Consider the following 25,106-nt stretch of genomic DNA (forward strand, 5'->3'; position numbering starts at 1 on the left):
TCTGTTCCTTGCCTCTTCTACCTTCTGGTTGATGTGGGCATTCCTTGGCTTGTGGCCTCAGTGTTCTGCCTGCATCTTTGCATTGCTTTCTCCTGTGTCTCTCCTCTGTGTGCCTCTTATAATGACACTTACCATTGAATTTAGCACCCACTCAAATAATCCAGGATAATCTCCACAAGATCCTTAGCTTAATTATGTCTCCAAAGACTCATTCCAAATAAGGTAACATTCATGGGTTCTGAGGATTAGGATGTGGACATATCTTTTTGGGGAACACCATTGAGCCCACTACAATGTGTTATATGTATATATTTTTTTCTAATATATAATAAATAAATAAATATTTAACTATTAAAATAAAACAACTTATCCATGCACCACCCCAAAACCATCTTAGGTGTTTTGAGGAAGAAAAACTGTTTCATTTTATTATTTTTCATATTTTACATAGAATGAAATGCTAGGTAATAGTATTTCCATATTTTCATGCTAGTACTAATCAAATACCTAATGAATAAATATATGCACACATATACATACATACATATGTACATACACATATGCATATTTCTGACCTCATTTTGCCTGGATGTGGCTGCTACTATGCTTCACACTTTCTCCCAATCTCTTAGGATTGCCTAGTTCGTTAGTTTATACAAAGTGATGAATACTTTTCTCTTATAGTGCTCCATTTCCTGATGTTATTGAGATGATGGTAACATAAGATTTGAATTCCCTCTAAGTTTAGATTAGGTCTAGCTTTCTAATAATCAACTCCATCTACCTCTCCTTTCTCTAAAACCCAAACACCTGATGTGTTAATTGGAGAAAGATTGGAGTTTCAGAAGGTTAAACTGACTTTTTGACTTAAACAATGAATGTGCACATATATGTATGCATGTGCATATGTGTGCACCCAGGCATGAAAATTATTGGTCTAAACCCAGAGTGAAGCTAGAAGGGACCTGTGTACAAAAGCAGCTTTCCTCCTTCTGTTAGGGAGCAGTTTAGGTTTTATCTTCTTACCATGATAATACTCCTTCCTCTCCTTTTCACCTACTGTGCTGCCTGAAGTATTTTGTTCTTTCATTTTATTTTTTTTTCTTTCTTAAGATCTGTTTTATTTATTTATTTTTTTATTGTGGTAACATTGGTTTATAAAATTATATAAATTTTGGATATACATCATTATATTTCAATTTCTATGTAGATTACATCATGTTCACCACCCAAAGACTAGTTAAAATCCATCACCACACAGGTGTGCCTAATCACTCCTTTCACCTTCTTCCCTCCCCCCTTCCCCTCTGGTAACCACCAATGGAGTCTCTGTCTCTATGTGTTTGTTGTTCTTTTTATCTTCTACTTGTGAGTTAGATAATATGGTATTTGACTTTCTCCCTCTGACTTATTTCACTTAGCATAATAGCCTCAAAGGTCCATCCATGATGTCATAAATGGCAAGATTTCATCCGATTTTATGGCTGAGTAGTATTCCATTGTGTATATATACCACATCTTCTTTATCCATTTGTCCCTTGGTGGGCAACTAGATTGCTTCTAAGTCTTAAATATTGTGAATAAAGCTGCAACGAACATAGGGGTGCATATACCTTTATGCATTCCTGTTTTCATGTTCTTTGGATAAATACCCAGCAGTTGAATAGCTGGATTGTATAGAAGTTCTATTCTTAATATTTTGGGAAATCTCCATACTGTTTTCCATCGTGGCTGCACCAGTTTGCCATCCCACCAGCAGTATATGAGAGTTCCCTTCTCTCCACATCCTCTCCAACACTTATTATTTCCTGTTTTGTTAATTATAGTCATTCTGGCGGGAGTGAGCTGATATCTCATTTTAGATTTGATTTGCATGTCCCTGGTAGTGATGTTGAACATCTTTTCATGTGCCTGCTGTATATCTTCTTTGGAGAAATGTCTGTTCAGATCTTTTGCCCATTTTTTAATTGGGTGGTTAGTTTTTTTGTTGTTGAGATATATGAGTTCTTTATATATTTTGGATATTAACTCCTTATCAGATATATGGTCTGCAAATATCTTATCCCAATTGATAGGTTGTCTTTTCGTTTTGTTAATGATTTCCTCTCCTGTGCAGAAGCTTTTTAGTTGGATGTAGTTCCATTTGTTTTCTTTTTTTTTCTATTATTTCCCTTGCGCAGTCAGACATGATACTTTAGAATATGCTGCTAAGACTGATGTCAAAGAGCATACTGCCTATGTTTTCTTCTAGAAGTTTCATGGTTTCAGGTCTTAAATTCAAGTCTTTAATCCATTTTGAGTTAATTTTTGTGTATGGTATAAAGTAATGGTCTACATTCATTCTTTTGCATGTGGCTGCCCAGTTTTCCCATTACCATTTATTGAACAGACTTTCCTTTCTCCGTTGTATGCTTTTGGCTCCCTTGTTGAAAATTAGCTGTCCATAGATGTGTGAGTTTCTTTCTGGGCTCTCAATTCTGTTCCATTGATCTGTATGTCAGTTTTTGTGCCAGTACCATGCTGTTTTGGTTACTATAGCTTTGTAGTTTGTTTTTAAGTCAGGGAGTGTGATACCTCCAGCTTTCTTCTTTTTTCTCAGGATTCCATTTGTTGTTCCATATAAACTTTAGGACTCTTTCTTCTATTTCTGTGAAAAATGTTGTTGGAACTTTGATAGGGATTACGTTGAATCTGTAGATTGCTTTGGGAAGTATGGATGTTTTAACCATGGTAATCCTTCCAATTCAAAAGCATGAAATATATTTCCATTTCTGGTGTCTTCTTCAATTTCTTTCAACAATATTTTATAGTTATCAGTGCACAAGTCTTTATATCTTTGGCTAAGTTTATTCCTAGGTATTTTATTCTTTTTGTTGCAATTGTAAATGGGATTGTATTCTTAATTTCTCTTTCTGCTACTTCGTTGTTAGTATATAGAAACACAACTGATTTCGGTATGTTGATTTTGTATCCTGCAACTTTACCGTATTTGTTTATTACTTCTAAAAGTTTTTGGTGGATTCTTTAGGATTTTCTATGTAGAAAATCATGGCATCTGCAAATAGTGACAGTTTCACGTCTTCCTTTCCAATTTGGATCCCTTTTATTTCTTTTTCTTGCCTGATTGCTCTGGCTAGGAATTCCAATACTATATTAAATAAGAGTGGTGAAAGTGGGCATCCTTGTCTGGTTCCTGTTCTTAGTGGGATAGATTTCAGTTTTTCTCCATTGAAAATGATATTAGCTGTGGGTTTGTCATATATGGCTTTTATTATGTTGAGGTATTTTCCTTCTATACCCATTTTATTCAGAGTTTTTATCATAAATGTATGCTGTATCTTGTCAAATGCTCTCTCTGCATCTATTGAGATGATCATGTGATTTTTATTCTTCATTTTATTAATGTGGTGTATTACCTTGATTGCTTTGCAAATGTTGAACCATTCCTGCATACCTGGAATAAATCCCACTTGATCGTGGTGTATAATCTTTTTAATGTATTATTGTATGTGATTTACTAGTATTTTGTTGAGGATTTTTGCATCAATGTTCATCAGTGATATTGGCCTGTAATTTTCTTTTTTTGTGTTGTTCTTGTCTTGTTTTGGTATCAGGGGAATACTGGCTTCGTAGAATGAGTTACGAAACTTCCCCTCCTCTTCAAGTTGTTTGGAAGAGTTTTAGAACGATAGGTATTAAATCTTCTTTGAATGTTTGATAGAATTCACCAGGGAATCCATTTGGTCCTGGAGTTTTATTTTTTGGGAGTGTTTTGATCACTGTTTGATCTCCTTACTGGTAGTAGGTCTACTCAAATTCTCTATGTCTTCTTGATTCAGTTTTGGAAGGTTGTATGATTCTAAGAATTTATCCATTTCTTCTAGATTATCCAATTTGTTGGCATAGCTTTTCAAAGTATTCTCTTATAATCTTTTGTATTTCTGAGGCATCCATTGTAATTTCACCTGTTTCATTTCTGATTTTAATTATTTGAGCCTTCTCTCTTGTTTTCTTGGTGAGTCTAGCTAAAAGTTTGTCAATTTTGTACCTTTTCAATGAACCAGCTCTTCGTTTTATTGATTTTTTCTATTGTGTTTTTAGTCTCTATTTCATTTATTTCTTCTCTGATTTTTATTATGTCCTTCCTTCTACTGATTTTGGGCTTTGTTCTTCTTTTTCCAGTTCCTTTAGGTACACTGTTAAATTTTTTACTAGAGATTTTTCTTGTTTGTTGAGATAGGCCTGTATTGCTATAAACTTCCCCCTTAGAACCACCTTTGCTGTATCTCATAAGTTTCGCATGTCATATTTTCGTTTTCATTTCTCTTCAGGTATTTTTTGATTTCTCCTTTGATTTCTTCATTGACCAAATCATTGTTTAGGAGCATTTTGTTTAATCTCCACATATTTGTGGGTTTTGCAATTTTCTTCCAGTAGTTGATTTCAAGTTTCATACCATTGTGGTCAGAAAAGGTGCTTGTTATTATTTCAGTCTTCTTAAATTTATTGAGACTTGTTTGTGGCCTGATATGTGATCAGTCCTGGAGAATGTTCCATGTGCATTTAAACAGAATATGTATTCTGTAGTTTTTGGATGTAATGGTCTTTGTATATCTACTAAGTCCATCTGGTTAGTGTGTCATTTAAGGCCAATGTTTCCCTATTGATCTTCTGTTGGATGATCTATCCATTGGTGTAGGTGGAGTGTTAAAGTCCCCTACTGTTATTGTATTGCTGTCTATTTCTCCTTTTATGTCTTGTTAATAATTTCTTTATATATGTAGGGGTTCCAATGTTGGGTGCATAGATATTTACAAGTTTTATATCCTTGTTGGATTGTTCCCTTCATCATTATGTAGTGCCCTTCTTTGTCTCTTGTTACAGTTTTTGTTTTAAAGTCTATTTTATCTGATATAAGTATTGCTACCCCGGCTTTCTTTATTTGCCATTTGCATGGAGTATCTTTTTACATCCCTTCACTTTCAGTTTTTGAGTATCTTTAGGTCTGAAGTGTGTCTCTTGTATGCAGTGTGTGTATGGGACCTGTTTTTTAATCCAGTCGACCACCCTATGCCTTTTTTTTTTTTTAATTTTTTGTTTATTGCAGTAACATTGGTTTATAACATTGTAAAAATTTCAGGTGTACATCATTGTACTTCTATTTCTGCATAGATTACATCATGTTCACCACCAAAATACTAATTACAACCCCTCACCACACACATGTACCAAATTATCCCTTTCACCCTCCTCCCTCCCCCCTTCCCCTCTGGTAACCACCAATCCAATCTCTGTCCCTATGTGTTTGTTTATTGTTGTTATTATCTACTACTTAATGAAGGAAATCATACGGTATTTGACCTTCTCCCTCTGACTTATTTCACTTTGCATTATGCCCTCAATGTCCATCCATGTTGTCACAAATGGCTGGATTTCATCGTTTCTTATGGCTGAGTAGTATTCCATTGTGTATATATACCACAGCTTCTTTATCCATTCGTCCCTTGATGGGCACTTAGGTTGCTTCCAAGTCTTGGCTATTGTGAGTAACACTTCAATGAACACAGGGGTGCATGTACCTTTGCAAATTGGTGTTTTCAAGTTCTTTGGATAAATACCCAGCAGTGGAATAGCTGGATCATATGGTAGTTCTATCCTTGATTTTTTGAGGAATCTCCATACTGTTTTCCATAGAGACTGGACCAGTTTGCACTCCCACCAGCAGTGTATGAGAGTTCCCTTCTCTCCACATCCTCTCAAACACATGTTGTTTCCTGTCTTGTTAATTATAGCCATTCTGACGGGCGTGAGGTGATATCTCATTGTAGTTTTGATTTGCATTTCCCTGATAAGTTAGTGATTTTGAACATCTTTTCATGTGTCTGTTGGCCATCTGTATATCTTCTTTGGAGAAATGTCTGTTCAGATCTTTTGCCCATTTTTTAATTGGGTTGTTAGTTTTCTTGTTGTTGAGATGCATGAGTTCTTTATATATTTTGGAGATTAAGCCCTTATCAGATGTATGGTTTGCAAATATCTTCTCCCAATTGTTAGGTTGTCTTTTCGTTTTGTTGATGGTTTCCTTTGCTGTGCAGAAGCTTTTTAGTTTGATGTAGTCCCATTTGTTTATTTTTTCTATTGTTTCTCTTGCCCGGTCAAATGTGGTGTTTGAAAAGATGTTGCTAAGACCAATGTTGAAGAGCGTACTGCCTATGTTTTCTTCTAGAAGTTTCATAGTTTCAGGTCTTACATTCAAGTCTCTAATCCATTTGGAGTTAATTTTTGTGTATGGTGTAAGGTAAGGGTCTACTTTCATTTTTTTGCATGTGGCTATCCAGTTTTCCCAACACCATTTGTTGAAGAGACTTTCTTTTCCCCATTGGATGTTCTTGGCTCTTTTGTCAAAGATTAGCTGTCCATAGACGTGTGGGTTTATTTCTGGGCTTTCGATTCTATTCCATTGATCTGTGTGTCTGTTTTTGTGCCAGTACCATGCTGTTTGGGTTACTATAGCTTTGTAGTATATTTTGAAATCAGGGAGTGTGATACCTCCAGCTTTGTTCTTTTTTCTCAGGATTCCTTTAGCTATTCGGGGTCTTTTGTTGTTCCATATAAATTTTAGGATTCTTTGTTCTATTTCTGTGAAAAATGTTGTTGGAACTTTGATAGGGATTGCATTGAATCTATAGATGGCTTTAGGAAGTATGGACATCTTAACTATGTTAATTCTTCCAATCCAAGAGCACGGAATATCTTTCCATTTTTTTGTGTCTTCTTCAATTTCTTTCAGAAATGTTTTATAGTTTTCGGTGTACAGATCTTTCACCTCTTTGGTTAAGTTTATTCCTAGGTATTTTATTCTTTTTGTTGCAATTGTAAATGGGATGGTATTCTTAATTTCTCTTTCTGCTACTTCGTTGTTAGTGTACAGAAATGCAACTGATTTTTGTATGTTGATTTTGTATCCTGCAACTTTACCATATTCGTTTATTACTTCTAACAGTTTTCTGGTGGATTCTTTAGGGTTTTCTATATATAAAATCATGTCATCTGCAAATAGTGACAGTTTCACTTCTTCCTTTCCAATTTGGATCCCTTTTATTTCTTTCTCTTGCCTGATTGCTCTGGCTAGGACTTCCAATACTATGTTAAACAGGAGTGGTGACAGTGGGCATCCTTGTCTGGTTCCTGTTCTTAGAGGGATAGCTTTCAGTTTTTCACCATTGAGGATGATATTAGCTGTGGGTTTCTCATATACGGTCTTTATTATGTTGAGGTACTTTCCTTCTATACCCATTTTATTCAGAGTTTTTATAAATGGATGCTGTATCTTGTCAAATGCTTTCTCTGCATCTATTGAGATGATCATGTGATTTTTGTTCTTCATTTTATTAATGTGGTGTATTACGTTGATTGATTTGCGAATGTTAAACCATCCCTGCATCCCTGGAATAAATCCCACTCGATCATGGTATATAATCTTTTTAACGTATTGTTGTATGCGATTTGCTAGTATTTTGTTGAGGATTTTCGCATCGATGTTCATCAGTGATATTGGCCTGTAATTTTCTTTTTTTGTGTTGTCCTTGTCTGGTTTTGGTATCAGGGTAATGTCAGCTTCGTAGAATGAGTTAGGGAGCTTCCCCCCCTCCTCAATTTGTTGGAAGAGTTTGAGAAGGATAGGTATTAAGTCTTCTTTGAATGTTTGGTAGAATTCACCAGGGAAGCCGTCTGGTCCTGGACTTTTATTTTTGGGGAGGTTTTTGATTACTGTTTCGATCTCCTTACTGGTGATTGGTCTATTCAAATTCTCTACTTCTTCTTGATCCAGTTTTGGAAGGTTGTATGATTCTAAGAATTTATCCATTTCTTCCAGATTGTCGAATTGGTTGGCATATAGCTTTTCATAGTATTATGGAGCATTTAGTCCATTGACATCTAAAGTAACTACTGATAAGAATGTACTTATTGCCATTTTGTTACTTGTTTTCTGGGTATTTTAGTAGTTCTTTTCTGTTCGTTTCTTCTTCTCTTGCTCTCTTCCTCTGTGGTTTGATGGCTTTATTTAGTATTATGTTTGGGTTCCTTTCTCTCATTTTTTTGTGTATTATTATAGGTTTCTTGTTTGTTATTACCATTAGGTTCATATATAATAACCTATGTATATAGCAATCTATATTAAGTTGGTGGTCTGTTTAGTTTTATCTCTTGCTAAAAGCTCTACACTTTTATTCCCTTCTTACCACGTTTTATGTTCTTGATATCATATCTAACCTCTTTTATTGTGCATGTGTATCTGTTACCCTCTCATCATGGAAATTGATGATTTTAATACTTTTGTCTTTTGACCTTCATATTATCTTCTTAGGTGGTTGATCTGCTTCCTTTAATATATTTTTGCCTTTACCACTGATTTTATTGCTTTTTTTTGATAATTTTCTTATTCCTATTTGTGGTCTTCTCTTTCCCAGTTCAATAAGTCCCTTTAGCATTTCCTGTAAGACTGATTTCTTGGTGATAAACTCTTTTAATTCCTGTTCTTTCATTTTCTTTCAGTCTTGCCTTCCCACTTTCAAGCTCTAAATCAGAGCTGTTTTAAGCAGTTAATTCTCCTGACCCTCCACTTCCCAGGCCTTTCTACCTGTCTTTATCAATGCTCAAGGAATTAAATATTTGTGAAATTGATGACATTTTCTCTGAGTTTCTTTCTAGAATTGAGGGTCCTTCATGCCTTTATCCATCACCTTTGGTGATATATCAATAAATAACTCTTTTTTTTTGTCAACTGAGATTGCATTAAAATCTGATTAGGATTCTGGACATTTGAGGAGAAAGACTATGGAAATTAAAACCTCTCCAAACCACCTCCAAGTTTCTGTATTTTTTTATACCCAACCTTCTTCATAGACTCAGAAATCTTAGAAAGCTGCAGCCTAAAGTTTTAAAATAGCAAGTGGATAAAGTAGCTATTCTCTTTCTTTGAAAAGTGGTAGTGACTTACTACAGAACACTTAAAATTTTAAGCCATTACAGAATGTTGAAGATGAAAATATGTGATTTAAAGAGAAAAATTTGATGGCACAGCTTTAAATCAATCATCAGATGAGCTTCTAAAGCTGTGATAATTGTCTTTAATGAAAAGTGGAATGGGGAGCCATCTTGAGTCATCTTAGTGAGAATTCTTGAAAATCAACAAAACTCTAGGGCTAAAACCGCATTCACTCCTTACTTTATGTATTCTTCAGAATCTTTAAGTATAGTATGCTATGTACAGGGAGAAGGTAACACAGATAGTGTGTTGATTTCTTTTTAATCATAGGCATAGTTATATTAAAAATATGGAAGAGATCAAACTGTATATCAGACTTCTTATTAAAATTATTTTGACCATATGGAAAAGAGAATTCTCAGTGCACACAAAAAGTTATTCACAATAGTAATGTGTAGATATGGAATACTTGTCATATTATGTCCTCAGGCCACAAAGCAAGAAACAGTAAGGTCAACCTTGAGAGCTGCTTTCAAGCATAGTCTGTTTTCCTGAGGAAGCTTACTTTCAGAATACATCATTCATAAGCCAGAAATTCCTTGCTGCAGTCTGGATTCACTTAGGCATAACAGGTACACTTTAAAGTAATATATATAGAAGAGAATATGTGATGATATACTTTGAGGAAGTTACTATTAAAACAGTAAAACCCAAACGACTGGCCTTCCAACATTTCTTTCAAAGTCTTGTAATGATAGCATAAGAGGAGTAATGATTGAAGTCCTATTGTGGACAGGGTTTTGTTAAGAATTGGTAGACCACAGGGCGGGCTTAGTCTACAGGGTAACTCATGATTGCTTGCTGAAGTAGGGCCCTATAACATCTTATCTAATCAAGGCAGTAAGAATAGTCTATATGTTCAGTTTCTATACTTTCATTGGTAAGTTTCCATTGTGGATTTTCCTGAATAATATATTTTTCAATAAAATGAACAACTGTGGATCGAGTACCAGCTAAGCACAAGGCCTTGAACTAATAACATTATTCTAGGCAACACTCAGGGTCTTGGAGATGGCTTCTGTTTAGCAAAAGACTGTAAGTAGTCTCCATTTTATATTTAGTATTCGGAACTTCAGTTTCCTTAGGTTTCTGGGCCTAAAGCATAGAGTCCAGAAAGTCCATAAAAATTTACCTAGATCCTTATTGTATATTTTCAGACTTAGTGTTTATTTATACAGCTGTACCCACAATCTACATTCTTATAGAAAATGATATTACAACCAATCTCATGTTTTCTGTTGTAATTCTATTTCTCAATGTTATTGACAGCCCTGATAAAGAGACTATAGAAAGACACACTTCTTCCCACTCTTCCTTAGAGACTCTTGGGCTTCTGCTTCTTTAATCTGAGAAGGGAGCTGTTCAGGTAAAGACACAAGTGGGAAATGTAGGAAAAATAGGTGCCAAAGTTGATTTGGGAGATTCAGAGGACAAGGAATTTTTAAGTTTAGCAGAGTCATTCTTGACAAGTTCTTTCCTTATCATTCCCCACCCCCACCAACAGGATTCTGCTGCCCTCTTTATCTGGATGGAGTGAATCCTCCCATAAGGGTTGGATTACATTAGAAGTATGTGAAACAGTGGGACAAATCACAGAAGTCATGTCTCAGAGGAGCAGCTTAAAGCAATATTTGGACCACAAACAAGGCCTGAGTTGGGGCTGGGGCTTATAAATCAAGAAATCAAGAGCGTCATAGAATAGCAGAGGGAGAAAGTAGCAGTCTGGCGAAATTCTGTAGATAAAGTATGGATACTTCTTGGTGCCTTTACTCACTCCCAGCATGCTCTGAGGGTTTTTTAAACAAAGTCAGAGCAAGAGGATACTGCCTCTCCTTGCCCCTGATCATTCTCTGAGTTCAGGCCCTTATCTTTCACCTAAAGTTTTAAAAGTCATAACCATAAAATCATTATCAAACCTTTAAAAATTAACAATAAATTCCTTAATATCATCCAATATCGAGTCAATATTCAGATTTCTCCAATTGTCTCATAAATGTCTCCCGAAGATTTTTCCTCTTGCTTCCTTTTTGGTCTCTTTGAATCCAGTCTTATTCCTCCTTCAATCTATCCTTCATTGAGGAACTAGTTAAATCTCACAGAAATAGCTCTGCCCATGTCAATCCCCTCCTCAAAACAGTTATCTTTTATCACCCAGCCTTTCCTTGAACTCCAACTTCCCTCATATTCCAAATATATAAAACTAAAGGATAGTTGTATTTTGTGTAAGGGATGCATTATTGAACATTTCTCATAATTCAAAACTCCTGTAGCTCAAATATAATCCTGATAAAGTATGGAGTCTTGATTTGTTTACTGGCTGACATAGCACCATCATTTCCAAGGCCGTCTTCAAGGTCCAGAGTGTTGCATGGCGATGGCATACACAGTTCACAATATCCTTGACCTTTGAATTCATGGAATTCTTAGAAAATTTTTAATTAAGTTGAGGTTTTATGTTATTTTATATATTACCTATAAAGTGATCATTTAATTAGTATTTTTTAAATTTAAAAGTTGCACAGTTCGATTTTGCCTATAATACAACTGATTGTACTGCATCATTATTCCCTAAGCATATTGTCTGTTCTTATGTCTCTGCAGACAGGAATATTTTTCTTATCCCTTCTCTGCCTAGAGAACTCCTATTAATTCTCTAAGACCCATCTAAAATATCACTTCCTCCTTAAACCCTTTTCTGATCCTGTTTAGACAGAAAGAATCGTTCCCTTTTCTTAAACACTTTGCATATGTGTCTGCATCACTTACTGTAGTATGACTTAGAAGCTACTCACATTGTTCTATCCTTATAGTTAGTATGTTAGTATGCACTTCATGGCTATAGCATATTCATGTGTGCCCTTACTGGACTTAGTACTTATAGGGGATATTCAGAAAGCATTGACTTTAAATAATCTTGCAGGATTATTGTAAAGATTAAATGAAATAATTTGTGTCAATTGCCTGATACAGTGCCTGGTATTGGAGTTCAGTAAAATTTCCCTTCCTTTTTCCTCTTTTGTGTAGTCTAGTCTCATTTCTCTCAACTCCTTGTATATTCTGCCCATGAGAAGAGAATAGAGATTTCTTTCTTGCATTGCTCACATGTATCTTCTCCAGGTTGCTAACACTGACTGTTTTGCATCTCTCATTTATTTATTTATCTACTTATTTACTTACTATTTATTTATTTGTTTTTTTGTTTTAGGTCACTGGTCCTGTTCAGATCACAGATCCCTCTAAGATAGCAGACAGACATAATATGACATCTCCATCTCTCCTGGATGCTAATCCCATGGAGAACCCAACACTGTTTAATGACATCAAGATTGAGCCCCCAGAAGAACTTCTGGCTAACGATTTCAACCTGCCTCAGGTGGAACCAGTCGACCTCTCCTTTCACAAGCCCAAGGCTCCTCTCCAGCCTGCTAGCATGCTGCAAGCTCCAGTACGTCCTCCCAAGCCACAGCCTACTCCCCAGGCCCTTGTAGTGTCCACTTCAACATCTGACACAGGCACTTCAGCAAATATCCCTACCGTTCTGACTCCAGGCTCTATCCTGACCTCCTCTCAGGGCACTGGTGGCCAGCAGATCTTACATGTGATTCACACTGTCCCCTCAGTCAATCTGCCAAATAAGATGGGTGGCTTGAAGACTATCCCAGTGGTAGTGCAGTCGCTGCCCATGGTGTATACTACTTTGCCTGCGGATGGGGGCCCTGCAGCCATTACAGTCCCACTCATTGGAGGAGATGGGAAAAATGCTGGATCAGGTGAGCATCAATGTGCCCCTTTCCTAGGCCTCACTTTTCTCCATCTATTCTCTTTTTGAGTTGTCCTATCTTCTGTCTCTTTTCACCCCCTCTGATTATTCTTGCACAGAGCTTCAAGAGTAATCTTTCATAAATACTGTTTTGATCATGTCTCTTCAATGATTAACAATGTACAATGCCTCTCTTTTGTTTATCCCATGCTTCTCAAACTGGAATATGTATATCCTTGAGTGAAATACTATATATCTTCCTAAAACCTGTATATTATTTGATAGTAAGTAATTTAAAACATTTTATATTTTAAACATATGATTTTGTTAAAGAGAAAAATGTAAAACTTGAATAACCTTTTAAGACAAAACACTAAGTTCAAAAATAGTTTTAAGCTTACTAAGACACTCACCCTGGGACTTCCCAGGAGAATGTGTTTATTCTTCTATGCCATTAGGAATGCTTTGGTGGAAAAGTTGAGAACATTTCTAGCCCTACATACTTAGCCAACCTTATCTCCTGACTCTCCCAACACCGTACCTTTTCTCTTAGCTACAGTAAAATAGTCTTCTTTGAAATATTGCCATCTTCCCTCTCTTCCCCCTCATTTGGCATCTGTTATCCTCCATTTTACTTTTGTACTTACCTGTATCACAAGTGCATGGACAATCTTCCCAACTGAATTGTAAATTCTTTAAGGACAAGACTCTATCTTATTTCTCTTTGTGTATCTCCAGAAATCCTAACACAGTGGTAGATAGTACTTGTCTTGAAACAAATAATTTGATTAACAAACTTGAAAATTTGTCCAGGAGAGAGTTCATATGCTGTAATCTTCTATTTAATTTTTAAAATAAATTCAAAATTCAGAAAGGTATAAATTAAGTTTCCCTTCTACCATTATTCCCCAGCCACCCAGTTCCCCTCCTAGAGGTATATCTACTTTAGTTTGTAATCGGGAGTGATCAAAGAAAATTATATGGCCTCTGAAGTGGTTCAAGATATTTAGCTTCACCACCTCTGTATAATTACAATCACTTGGATATTGTGCCTTAGAAAGGATGTTCGGAAATTGTAGTATAATCAGAGCAGAGAGATTAAGATGGTGAGAGGATTCAAACCCCTGTCAAATGAGGAGCTGATGAATGTTTAGCATGAATTGAAAAGACCAAAGGGGAGATATGTGGGTGGAAAAGACTAGGAACCAGATTTCAGCTCAGTATAAAAAAAAACTTTCTAAGAGTTTTCTACCTTTGAAACTCCTTGTGCCTTGTGATCATCCCATCACTAAATGTAGGAGACTGATAAAAACAATGTACTAAGCATCAAATTGCTGACACTTTGCAGTGTTCTTTTGAATAAAAATGCCATCATTGACTAGTGGTTAATTATGGTAATGATAAGTATTCATAACCATCTTCTTTTTGAGATTCCCTGAGGGGGTTAATTAAAATATAGTTATCGGGCCAGCCCTGGTGGCCTAGTGGTTAAGTGGTCCACTTCAGTGGCTCACGTTCAGTTCCCGGGCATGGACCTACATCACTTGTCTGTCAGTGGCCATGCTGTGGTGGCAGAAAAAAAAGAGGAAGATTGGCAACAGATGTTAGCTCAGGGTGAATCTTCCTCAGCAAAAAAAAAATAATAATAAAATAAAATATGGTTATCAATTCTCATATAAGGAGAAACAGCCAAATAAAAAAGGAAATGGGAAAATAAAATTCCCTGTGTAAGAATTTGCTGATATCAAGGCAGTTACAAAGGGATGATTTGACGGGGCTTTGAATTCCCCCCATAATATCCATCAGTCCACCAAAACCACTCTAAATAAACAGAATAAATTTTAAAAGTGTTCAATGTAATTTCAAGCTAAGCCCATTAGCCCAGTGGTCTCCAAAATGGTATACTTACACCTTGGGAGGAGTCACATAAAACAATTAGAGCACAAAAATAAAGTATCAAAATTTCTATTTGTATTTTCTTACCCTTTACATGTTATTTTTGTGTTTTTTGTATATTTTGTATTTTTCATAATGTACACAAAATTGTAGGATATTAGTACACTTATATCATACACACATGCACAAAGACAAACACATCTTGAGATACATGCTTAAAACTTTTTAGTGAATGATACACAATCAATGTATGGAGGCAACTACACTAAGCAAATACTCTCCCCCCCAAACTTTATTGCCATTCTTAAGTTTCTTCTATATAGAAATTTTGAAACTTTCACTAGATCTAGCAGACTGCCGACCACCTGATTGAGTTTTGTTAGGGATCAGAAGCATAAGTGTTTGATAATAAGAAATATTTGAGGGGCCGGACCAGTGGCGCAAGTGGTTGGGTGCGCGTGCACCGCTGCGGCGGCCCGGGGTTCGCCGGTTTGGATCCCGGGCACACACCGATGCACTACTTGGCAAGCCATGCCGTGGCGGCATCCCATATAAAGTGGAGGAAGATGGGCACAGATGTTAGCCCAGGGCCAATCTTCCTCAGCAAAAAAAAGGAGGATTGGCAGATGTTAGCTCAGGACTGATCTCCTCACAAAAAAAAAAAAAAAAAGAAAGAAATATTTGAGGGCTTCTCCCAATGTAGGTAGAAGGGAAGGATGCTAACATGTATCAAGCACTTATTAGGTACTAGGTATGTGTTTCATCTCATCAACTCATTTCCATTTAGGAGCACAGAAACCAAAGGAGACATTCTCACCTGTGGGGTGAGCCTAGACATTGATCTTAGGACAGCCAGGGAACTATTCAGAAAGTTCAATTCAAGAAATATATATTGAACCTGACTTTTCAGCATACCCTGTCCTGGGGGCTGGAGATAATTGAATCATACCCATACCCTATCCTTGGGAAGCTTACTGTCCTATCAAACTCACTATCCTAGAGAAGCTCATTCTAGTGGTACTAGAATGTTCTTTACTACCTTTCCCTCAAAGGAATTTCTGTTGCCTGCTATGCTAAAAATTTTAAATGTTCTTCTCTTCTTTCCATACAAATACTCTTCTTCCATCTTTGCTTTTTCTTTATTTCTCTGTCTTGCTTCTACTTCTCATTGTGGGCCAAACTAGGAATCCTGATAATAATTACAGAAGCACATATATTTATAGCCCACACTGCTCCTTTTCTTTTTCTTTTAGTGAAAATTGACCCCACGTCCATGTATCCACTGGAGATCCCAAGTGACAGTGAGGAGAGTACAATTGAAAGTGGATCCTCGGGCTTACAGGGTATTCAAGGACTACAGCAAGAGTGAGTACTTTTGTCTTTACTTCAAGTCTGTCTCTGTGTATATATGTGTGTGTATGTGGTAGAAGTGGAACAAATTCTCAGACACAATAGTAAGAATTTGAGGACAACAACATATAGGTAAACTGCCTTCCCAGGGAAGGAGTGAGTTTGTGTGCACACATGGACATGGACATGCATATTATGGCAGAATTATGTTCTAATTGTAGATTATCAATTTTACCTTTGAAAAATCTGCAAATTTCCTATAAAATACAGTTGCATACTGTTTCTCTTTATAAGTTTAAAGCAGCCTTGTCTTCTAATGTTGGAACTAATGAATTAGTTGGCTTGTGTTTTAGCAATTATGTGGTATGAAAAATACATTCTTTTAAACACAAGAATGAGACTTATTAGAGTGAAATGCTCATACTGTTTGGGAGCAGAAACCACCCAAGGAAACATTGCCACCCCCTGGGACCTGCACTTACTGAGCAGAATGGCCTAGTTGAGGGAACTGCTTAAATATTTAAATTATTTCTTCTCTTGGGGGTCTCGTGTTAAATTTGCATAAATTAAATGCATGTATGAGGTGGTCTCACTGTATGTAAGTCCATTTATTTAGCCTCCGCTTTAAAATAATTCTTTGGCTTTATTCCTCTTTCTTTGCTCAGACCAGCAGCAATGACACAAATGCAGGGAGAAGAGTCCCTTGACTTCAAGAGAAGACGGATTCACCAATGTGACTTTGCTGGATGCAGCAAAGTGTACACCAAAAGCTCTCACCTGAAAGCCCACCGCAGAATCCATACAGGTCTGCCCACCTCCACCCCACTCCCCAACACACACACACACACACACACGCACACACACACGCAAACATACACGCACATGTGCACACACATACACACAGTCTCTGAGAGATAGGAAGAGAAGAAAGTATTGAAAGAAAGACTGATCCATTTATACTCATGGGCCCAAGCTCCGTTCATGGCTTTTACCTCTATGTCTTGTTCCTACTCTAAGGTAGCTTTTATAAAGCCAGCCTAGGAAAACACTAAGCCTGATGTCTTCTGAATAGTCATCATCCCCTTTGAGTACCTGTGGGTGTTTCTAATTAGGAAGTCATAACACTTATGCAAAGATTAAGGCAGCTAAGACATTGCTCCCTCCCTTGCTACCAGAGCCCCACTAGTATTACTGAGTATTGAAAAGCACAAAAGTAGTTTAAAATAAGTGCAATTAAAGCAGGCTTTTGGAACTCAGCACCATCCACCAACCTATAACATACTTTGGTTCACATTAGAAAAAGGGTGCACATTAGAAAAAATAAGTAAAGCAGACCTGGTGGGGATTGTGCCAAACTGGGGGCACCTGCCCCATCTGAAGGAGAACTGTCATTCAACTCCAACTAAATATTACCAAGTCTTCCAAATTTTAAAGAAAAGCAGAAAATCAAGATTTTTATGTGAAATGTCTTAGATTTTGAATGTTGGCATCTAATTAAACTTTTTTGACAATACCACAGATTCAAAGAAACCTGCCTATGGGCTAGATATAGCTTGTCAGTCATCAGTTTGTACCCTCTGCCTTGGATACTCCTCCTCCCCAATCATCTCCAGCTCAGAATTGAGGCTTGGACACCCTGGACAAGGAAGGGGCCTTCCTTTCTTGTAAACATGTACTGTGTTACATTTGCTGTGTTAGGATTTGTATGGAAAGACCCAGAGTCCTAGTTGCTATGCCCTGAGGCTATGACCAGGTGACTGATTTCTAGGCTGCATTGTCCCAACATTCTCATGACACTCTTTTTATTTATTGATGTTTTGTTTGCTTCTCCTCCATGTAGGATGGAGGCTGATTCCACTGACTATATATATTTTTTATATAAATATTTTTCTTAAGTATTTAAACCTAAATTTTCAACATTCAAAAGTAGAACAGTTTACTGGACTTTCGTGTACCCTTCACCCAACTTCAACAATTATATCAGTATATGGCCAATTTTGTTTCTTCTAAAGCCCTACCAACTCTCCCACTCCCCATGGTATTATTATTATTTTTTGTGAGAAAGATCAGCCCTGAGCTGACATTTGCCAATCCTCCTCTTTTTGCTGAGGAAGACTGGCCCTGGGCTAACATCCGTGCCCCTCTTCCTCTACTTTATATGGGACGCTGCCACAGCATGGCCTGAGAAGTGGTGCGTTGGTGCGTGCCCGGGATCCGAACCGGCGAACCCCAGGCCACCGCAGTGGAGCGCAAGCACTTAACCGCTTGTGCAACTGGGCTGGCCCCTCCCATTGTATTATTTTGAAGCAAATTCCAGACATCATATCATCTTATTCATAAATACTTCAGAATATAGCTTTAAAAGACAAAAATGTTTAAAAGTAAGCACAATATTACTAGCATATAAAAATTCCTTAATATCAGATTTCCTCAATTGTCTAATAAATGTTTTTTTAAAGTTTGTTCAAATCAAGATCTAAACAAGGCTCACACATTGAATAATGTAATCAATATGAGAAGGAGCCAGCCATGCAAAAAGCTCGAGGAAAGAGTGTTCTTGGCTAGTCAGAGTACAAAAGCTGTGAGATGGGAATAAGCTTGCCTTGTTCTAATAACTGACAATATGCCCAGCATAGCTAGGGCATATTGAGTGCAATGGTTGGTGGTGGAAGCATTGGGGTGCAAGAGTGGAAGGAGGAAGACCACTTAAGAGGCTACTGTAGTGATCCAGGTAAAAAAAATGATGAGACCCTGACTAGGATGTTGGGAGTTGATGTGGAGAGAAGGAAGTGTATTGATGATTGAGGGGACACTGATGACTCTCAGATTTCTGTTTCAGGTGACTGGGTGGATGGAGATGTTATTTAGAGAGATAGAGAGTTTGCCAGTAATCACACAGTTAGTAAGTGGGAAAACCTTTTTGGAATCAAACCTTGATGTGCAACCTAGGTGTACTTTTTTATATTACTGGTATTCCACAGGTTCTTTGGAACTGAGGCAGCTGCAGAAATGCCTGCTTCATTGCCCTCCAAAGATTGGAGTTCATTGCAAGGAGTCCCAGAGAGTGATATCTCTGTCTCTGGTAGATATTCTCTCAGCAGAGAGCCATGAGGCTCTTGCTTATCTGGATACTGCCTCTAGCATGCAATGCACCTGTTCATCTCCTCTGAGCTTACAATCATATGAAGCAGAAAATACAAATACAATAATTTCCATTAAACATATACACAAGCCTTAGTTTTTAATATGACCCATTTACCCAGGCTCAAAATTTATCATTGATTCTTAACATTCTCTTATGCCCTCAGTTGTTTGTTTCTAAAGTTCTATTATTTCTTCTTTCAAATAGCTCTTTTATTGAGAATGTAGACATAATAGCCAAGAGCATATAGAGTAAAATGACACTGTCTGGCTTTGACATCCCAGTCTACCACTCAGTAGCTGAAAGTTACTTCACCTTTCTTTGCCTCAGTTTCCTTATCTAGGAGTATTAATAGTGTAAAACACTTAAAATAATATCTGGCATATAGCAACTATTCAATAAATGTTAGCTGTTATTCATATTCTTTCCATTCTAGTCTCACTGCCACCCCGTTAGGCTTTTTGTCTTAATTTATTCTTTTTTTCTTTTAACTTTATTGAGTTATAGTTGGCAAAAATTGTATATATTTAAGATGTGCAATTTGGTGATTTGATATACATATGCATTGTGAAATATACACTACAATCAAGCTAATTAACATATCCATCACCTTTTGTGGTGAAAACACCTAAGATCCACCCTCTTAGCAAATTTCAGGTATATAGTATAATATTGTTAACTATAGTTACATTGTTGTACATTAGATCTCTGGGACTTATTTATCTTGCAAAACTGAAACTTTGTACCCCTTGACCAACTTCTCTCCATGCTCCCCCCAGCCTCTGATATATATATATATATATATATGTACATAGCACATCTTCCTTATCCATTCATTCATTGATGGACACTCAGGTTGTTTCTGTATCTTGGCTATTATGAATGATGCTGCAATGAACATGGGAGTGCAGATATATCTTCAAGTTACTAATTTTATTTCCTTTAGATGTATACCCAAATATGAGATTGCTGAATTATATGGTAGTTCTATGTTTAATTTTTTGAGGAAGCTCCTTAATGGTTTCCGAGGTGGCTGTACCAATTTATAGTCCTACCAAGAGTGTACAAGAATTCCCTTTTCTCCACCTATTCTCCAATACTTGTTATCTTTTGTCTTTTTGATAACAGTCATTCTAACAGGTGTGAGATGATATCTCATTGTGGTTTGGATTTGCATTTCCCTGATGATTAATGAAGTCGAGCATATACCTGTTGGCTTTTTCATATACCTGCTGACCATTTGCATGTCTTCTTTTGAGAAATGTCTATCCAGGTCCTTTGTCCATTTTTTAATCAGGTTGTTTGTTTTTTTGTTGTTGTTGTTGCTATTGAGTTGTATGAGTTCATTTATTTTGGATATTAACCCTTTATCAGATATGTGGTTTACATATCTGATTTTTACAAATATTTTCTCCAGTTCAATAGATTGCCATTTCACTCTGTTGATTATTTCTTTTGCTGTGCAGAAGCTTTTTAGTTTTATGGAATCCCATTTTTCTATTTTTGCTTTTGTTTCCTGTGCTTTTGGTGTCATATCCAAAAAATCATTGCCCATACCAATGTCAAGAAACTTTCCTTGTAGTGATTTTATGGTTTCAGGTTTTATGTTTAAGTTTTGAATCCATTTTGAGTTGATTTCTGTATATGGTGTGACATAAGTGTCCAGTTTCATTCTTCTGCATGTGGATATCCAGTTTTCCCAGCACCATTTACTGAAGACTATCCTTTCCACATTGTTTGTTATTGGCATGCTGTTGAAAATCAATTGACTGTAGGTGTGAGTATTTATATCTAAGCTCCCTATTCTGTTCCATTTGTCTATATGTCTGTTCTTATGTCAGTACTATACTGTTTTTTTGTGTGTGTGTGTGTGAGGAAGATCAGGCCTGAGCTAACATCCATGCCGATCTTCCACTTTTTGCTGAGGAAGACCGGCCATGAGCTAACATCTATTGCCAATCTTCCTCCTTTTTTTCCCTTTTTCTCCCCAAAGCCCCAGTAGATAGTTGTATGTCATAGTTGCACATCCTTTCAGTTGCTGTATGTGGGATGCCGCCTCAGCATGGCCGAACAAGCGGTACGTCAGTTCGCGCCCGGATCCCAATCCGGGCCGCCAGTAGCGGAGCGTGCGCACTTAACTGCTAAGCCATGGGGCCGGCCCCAGTACTATACTGTTTTGATTACTGTAGCTTTGTAATATAGTTTGAAATCAGGAAGTGTGATGCCTCTAGCTTTGTTCTTCTTGCTTAAAATTGCTTTCACTATTCAGGGTCTTTTGTGGTTCCGTATGAATTTTAGGACTGTTTTTTCTATTTCTGTAAAGAACAACATTGGAATTCTGGGAGGAATTGCATTGACTCTGTAGATCACTTTGGGTATTATGGATATTTTAACAATATTAATTCTTCCAATCCATAAACATGGGATGTCTTTCCATTTATCTGTGTCTTTTTCAATTTCCTTTATCAGTGTCTTATAATTTTCTGTGTACAAATATTTCACCTCATTAGTTAAGTTTATTCCTAAATATTTTATTCTTTTTGTTGCTATTGTGAATGGGATTACTTTCTTTTCAGATATTTTGTTGTTTGTGCATATAAATGTGATTGATTTTTGTATGTTGATTTTGCATATTGCAAGTTTACTGAATTCTTTAATTAGTTCTAACATTTTTTTTTAGCCTTTAGAGTTTTCTATTTGTGTAATCATGTCTTGTGCAATAGATATAATTTTACTTCTTCCTTTCCAATTTGCATGCCTTTTATTTTTTTCTTTCTTGTATAATGCTCTAGCTAGGAGTTCCAGTACTATGTTGAAAAGAAATGAGAAAAGTGGGCATCCTTGCTGTGTACTGGATCTTAGGGAAACAGCTTTCGGTTTTTCCCCATTGATTATGATACTAGCTGTGGGTTTGTCATATATGGCTTTTATTGTGTTGAGGTAAGTTCCTTATATACCTATTTTGTTGAGAGTTTTCATTATGAATGGATGTTGTCAAATGCTTTTTCTGCATTTATTAAGATGATCATGAAGATTTTTTCTTGAATTTTGTTAACCTGTTGTATTAGTTTGATTGATTGAGTACATTGAACCATCCTTGCATCATCCCAGGGATAAAGCCAACGTGGTCGTGGTGTATGATCCTTTTAATGTACTGTTGAATTCAGCTTGCTAGTATTTTATTGGGGATCTTTGCATCTATGTTCATCAGGGATATTGGCCTATAGTTTTCTTTTCTTAAAGTGGTTTGGTTTTGGTATCAAGGTGATGCTGTATTCATAGAATGAGTTTGGAAGTGTTCCCTCCTTTCCTGTTTTTTGGAAGAGTTTAGGAATAATTGGTATGAACTCTTCTTTGAATGTTTGGTAGAATTCACCCATAAAGCCTTCTGGTCCTGGGCTTTTCTTTCTTGGGAGAATTTTGATTACTGATTCAATCTCCTTATTTCTTATTGGTCTGTTTAGGCCTCCTATTTCTTTTTTATTCAGTTTTGGTACATTGTATGTTTCTAGGAATTTATCCATTTCTTCTTTTTTTTGTTTTTTTTTTTTTTGGTGAGGAAGATTGGCCCCGAGCTAACATCTGTGCCAATCTTCATCTATTTTGTATATGGGACGCTGCCACAGCATGGCTTGATGAGCAGTGTGTAGGTCCATACCTGGGATCCAAACCAGCAAACCCCAGGCCACTGAAGCAGAGCATGTGAACTTAACCACTATGGCACCAGGCCAACCCCTATCCATTTCTTCTAAGTTATCTAGTTTGTTGACATGAAATTGTTCATTGTTGTCCCTTATTATACTTTTTATTTCCAAGGCATCCATCGTAATGATTCTTCTTTCATTTCTGCTTTTATTTATTTTAATCTTCTGTTACATTTGTGCTAGATTCCTTCATCAATTCAATAAATAATTGCTTTGAGCACCTTCTCTATGTGCCAAACAAGTAGGGTTAGCCCAGTATCTTTCCATTCAATGTAATCCATCTTGTGTACCATGCCTAGATAATTTCAATGTATGTCTTTGACCAAGTTACTCTTGAGTTCAAAATTTTTCAGTGTTACACATCCCCCCGACCATTGCCTTCAGGCACTGGTATACCAAGAGGGAGAGAGTGATGGGAGCTGTCATGGCAGGAAGGAGTATTTTATCATTGACATAGTTTACAATTGGAACATAACAATAACAAAAAACAAACTCACTTTTAGTCTATTTTATTATTGTTTTATAAATTATTTATAGTCAATGCATCTCCCTTATTACCTATACCTGAGGCAGACTACTCTCATTGCCCCCTCCCTTTGTTATGTCATTACTTTTCATGCTAAAATCCAACTTCTTCAGTCTGGCCTTTATAATATGGGCCATTTCATAGCACTTCTGTAAAGATACCCCATGTCTCAGGATAGCTGACCCTATACATCATTCACTGTACTACCTTATCAGCCCATGCCCCCAACTGAGTGGGTTGCTTTTCACCTTCTGTTCTACCCTCTAAAACCTACCCATGGAGATGTCATCATCATGGCAGGATGAGAGGATCCCTTTGTCCCTCTCCTTCAATCTACAGCAAGTAAAACATCCAAAACCCAACAAAGGCTACATTGCCCAAATGTCAGGAGGCCAGAGAGATCCACACATCAGTACATACAAAGGATGAGTGGAGTGGAGAACATAGAGAAAGCTAAACAGGAGAACAGCAAAGTCAGAGCCCAGGAACCCTTGATCTCTCAGCTGTGGCAGCTGAGCCAGCCGCTCCCAGGCCTAGGGAACCCAGAGGACAGCAGCAAAGGCACACTTTGCAACTCTGGCCAGTTAGCTGCAGCAGCTCCTGCAGTCACAGGGATTGGAGCAGCATCAGAGGTGGAGCCTATGATCCCAGACCCCAGCCATGGCTCAGAGCCTCATAGCAGCAGTGGAGGCATGCACAGGAATCTGACATATGAACTGCAGTAGCACTTGTGGCCACAAAGTAACAGGTAACAGCAGAGGTGGGACCCTGTGAACCCAGCTCCCTCCCCACTCTCCCTCTCCCCAGCCATGGCAATGGAGCTTCCAACCCAGATGACCCCACATGTGATGGAGGTGTCATCCATCCCTGTACTCTTAGCAGTGAAGCCAAGGACCACAGTGGCACGGGCACCAGTAACCCTCAGAGGCACAGGGAGTGACAACAAGAGTACCAGCAACACCCCAAATAGAGGCAGTGGAGGATGGACCATGCAGATGCTCAAATATAGCCAGAGGCAGCTCAAATGAGAAACCCAAAACCAGCATTATAGTGCTACCTACTGAAAAACAAAAGAAAGGCCTCTAACATCCAACCAGTTGAAAAGTTTCAATCAAAACAAACAAAGCTGGGGCCAGCCCAGTGGTGTAGGGATTGAGTTCACACACTCTGCTTCAGTGGCCTGGGGTTCACAGGTTCAGATCCTGGGCACAGACCTATGCACCGCTCATCAGGCCATACTGTGGCGGCATCCCACATACAAAATAGAGGAAGATGTGCACAGATGTTAGCTCGGGGCCAATCTTCCTCAGCAAAAAGAGGAAGATTGGCAACAGATGTTAGCTTAGGGCCAATCTCCCTCAGCAAAAAAAAAAAAAAATCAACAAGCAAAGCTATACCTAAATAACAAAAATGTTACTATGACTGTGCCAGCAGACAAATAATTCACCAAACACCACAAAAAGCCATGACAAAATGGCATCACAAAAAGAAAATAGTTCTCCAGAAACCAAACATAAAGTCATGTAAGATTGTGGTCTAACTGATATAGAATTCAAAATAGCTGTCATGAAGAAACTCAGTGAGCTACAAGAAAACTCAGAAAGGCAGTTCAATATGCTCAGGAATAAAATCAATGAACAGGAAGAATACTTTACCAAAGAGATTGAAACTCTAAAAAA

At 37.3% G+C, this 25,106-nt stretch overlaps 1 protein-coding gene across 11 annotated transcripts in view; it reads left to right on the forward strand.

Moving 5' to 3' along the window:
• The window catches only part of KLF8 (KLF transcription factor 8), a 62,759-nt gene that overhangs the window by 25,735 nt on the left and 11,918 nt on the right, over window positions 1-25,106 (forward strand). For 10 of the 11 annotated variants that reach the window (XM_058535976.1, XM_058535972.1, XM_058535980.1 and 7 more), the window contains 3 exons: window positions 12,255-12,819; window positions 15,959-16,070; window positions 16,721-16,860. In XM_058535976.1, the coding sequence (XP_058391959.1) occupies window positions 12,255-12,819; window positions 15,959-16,070; window positions 16,721-16,860 (817 nt within the window). Of the gene's footprint in view, window positions 1-12,254; window positions 12,820-15,958; window positions 16,075-16,720; window positions 16,861-25,106 lie in introns of those variants that run through there. The other variant, XM_058535982.1, reaches the window with a different exon arrangement.

Source organism: Diceros bicornis, chromosome X (assembly GCF_020826845.1).
Source record: "Diceros bicornis minor isolate mBicDic1 chromosome X, mDicBic1.mat.cur, whole genome shotgun sequence".
Taxonomy (NCBI): domain Eukaryota; kingdom Metazoa; phylum Chordata; class Mammalia; order Perissodactyla; family Rhinocerotidae; genus Diceros; species Diceros bicornis.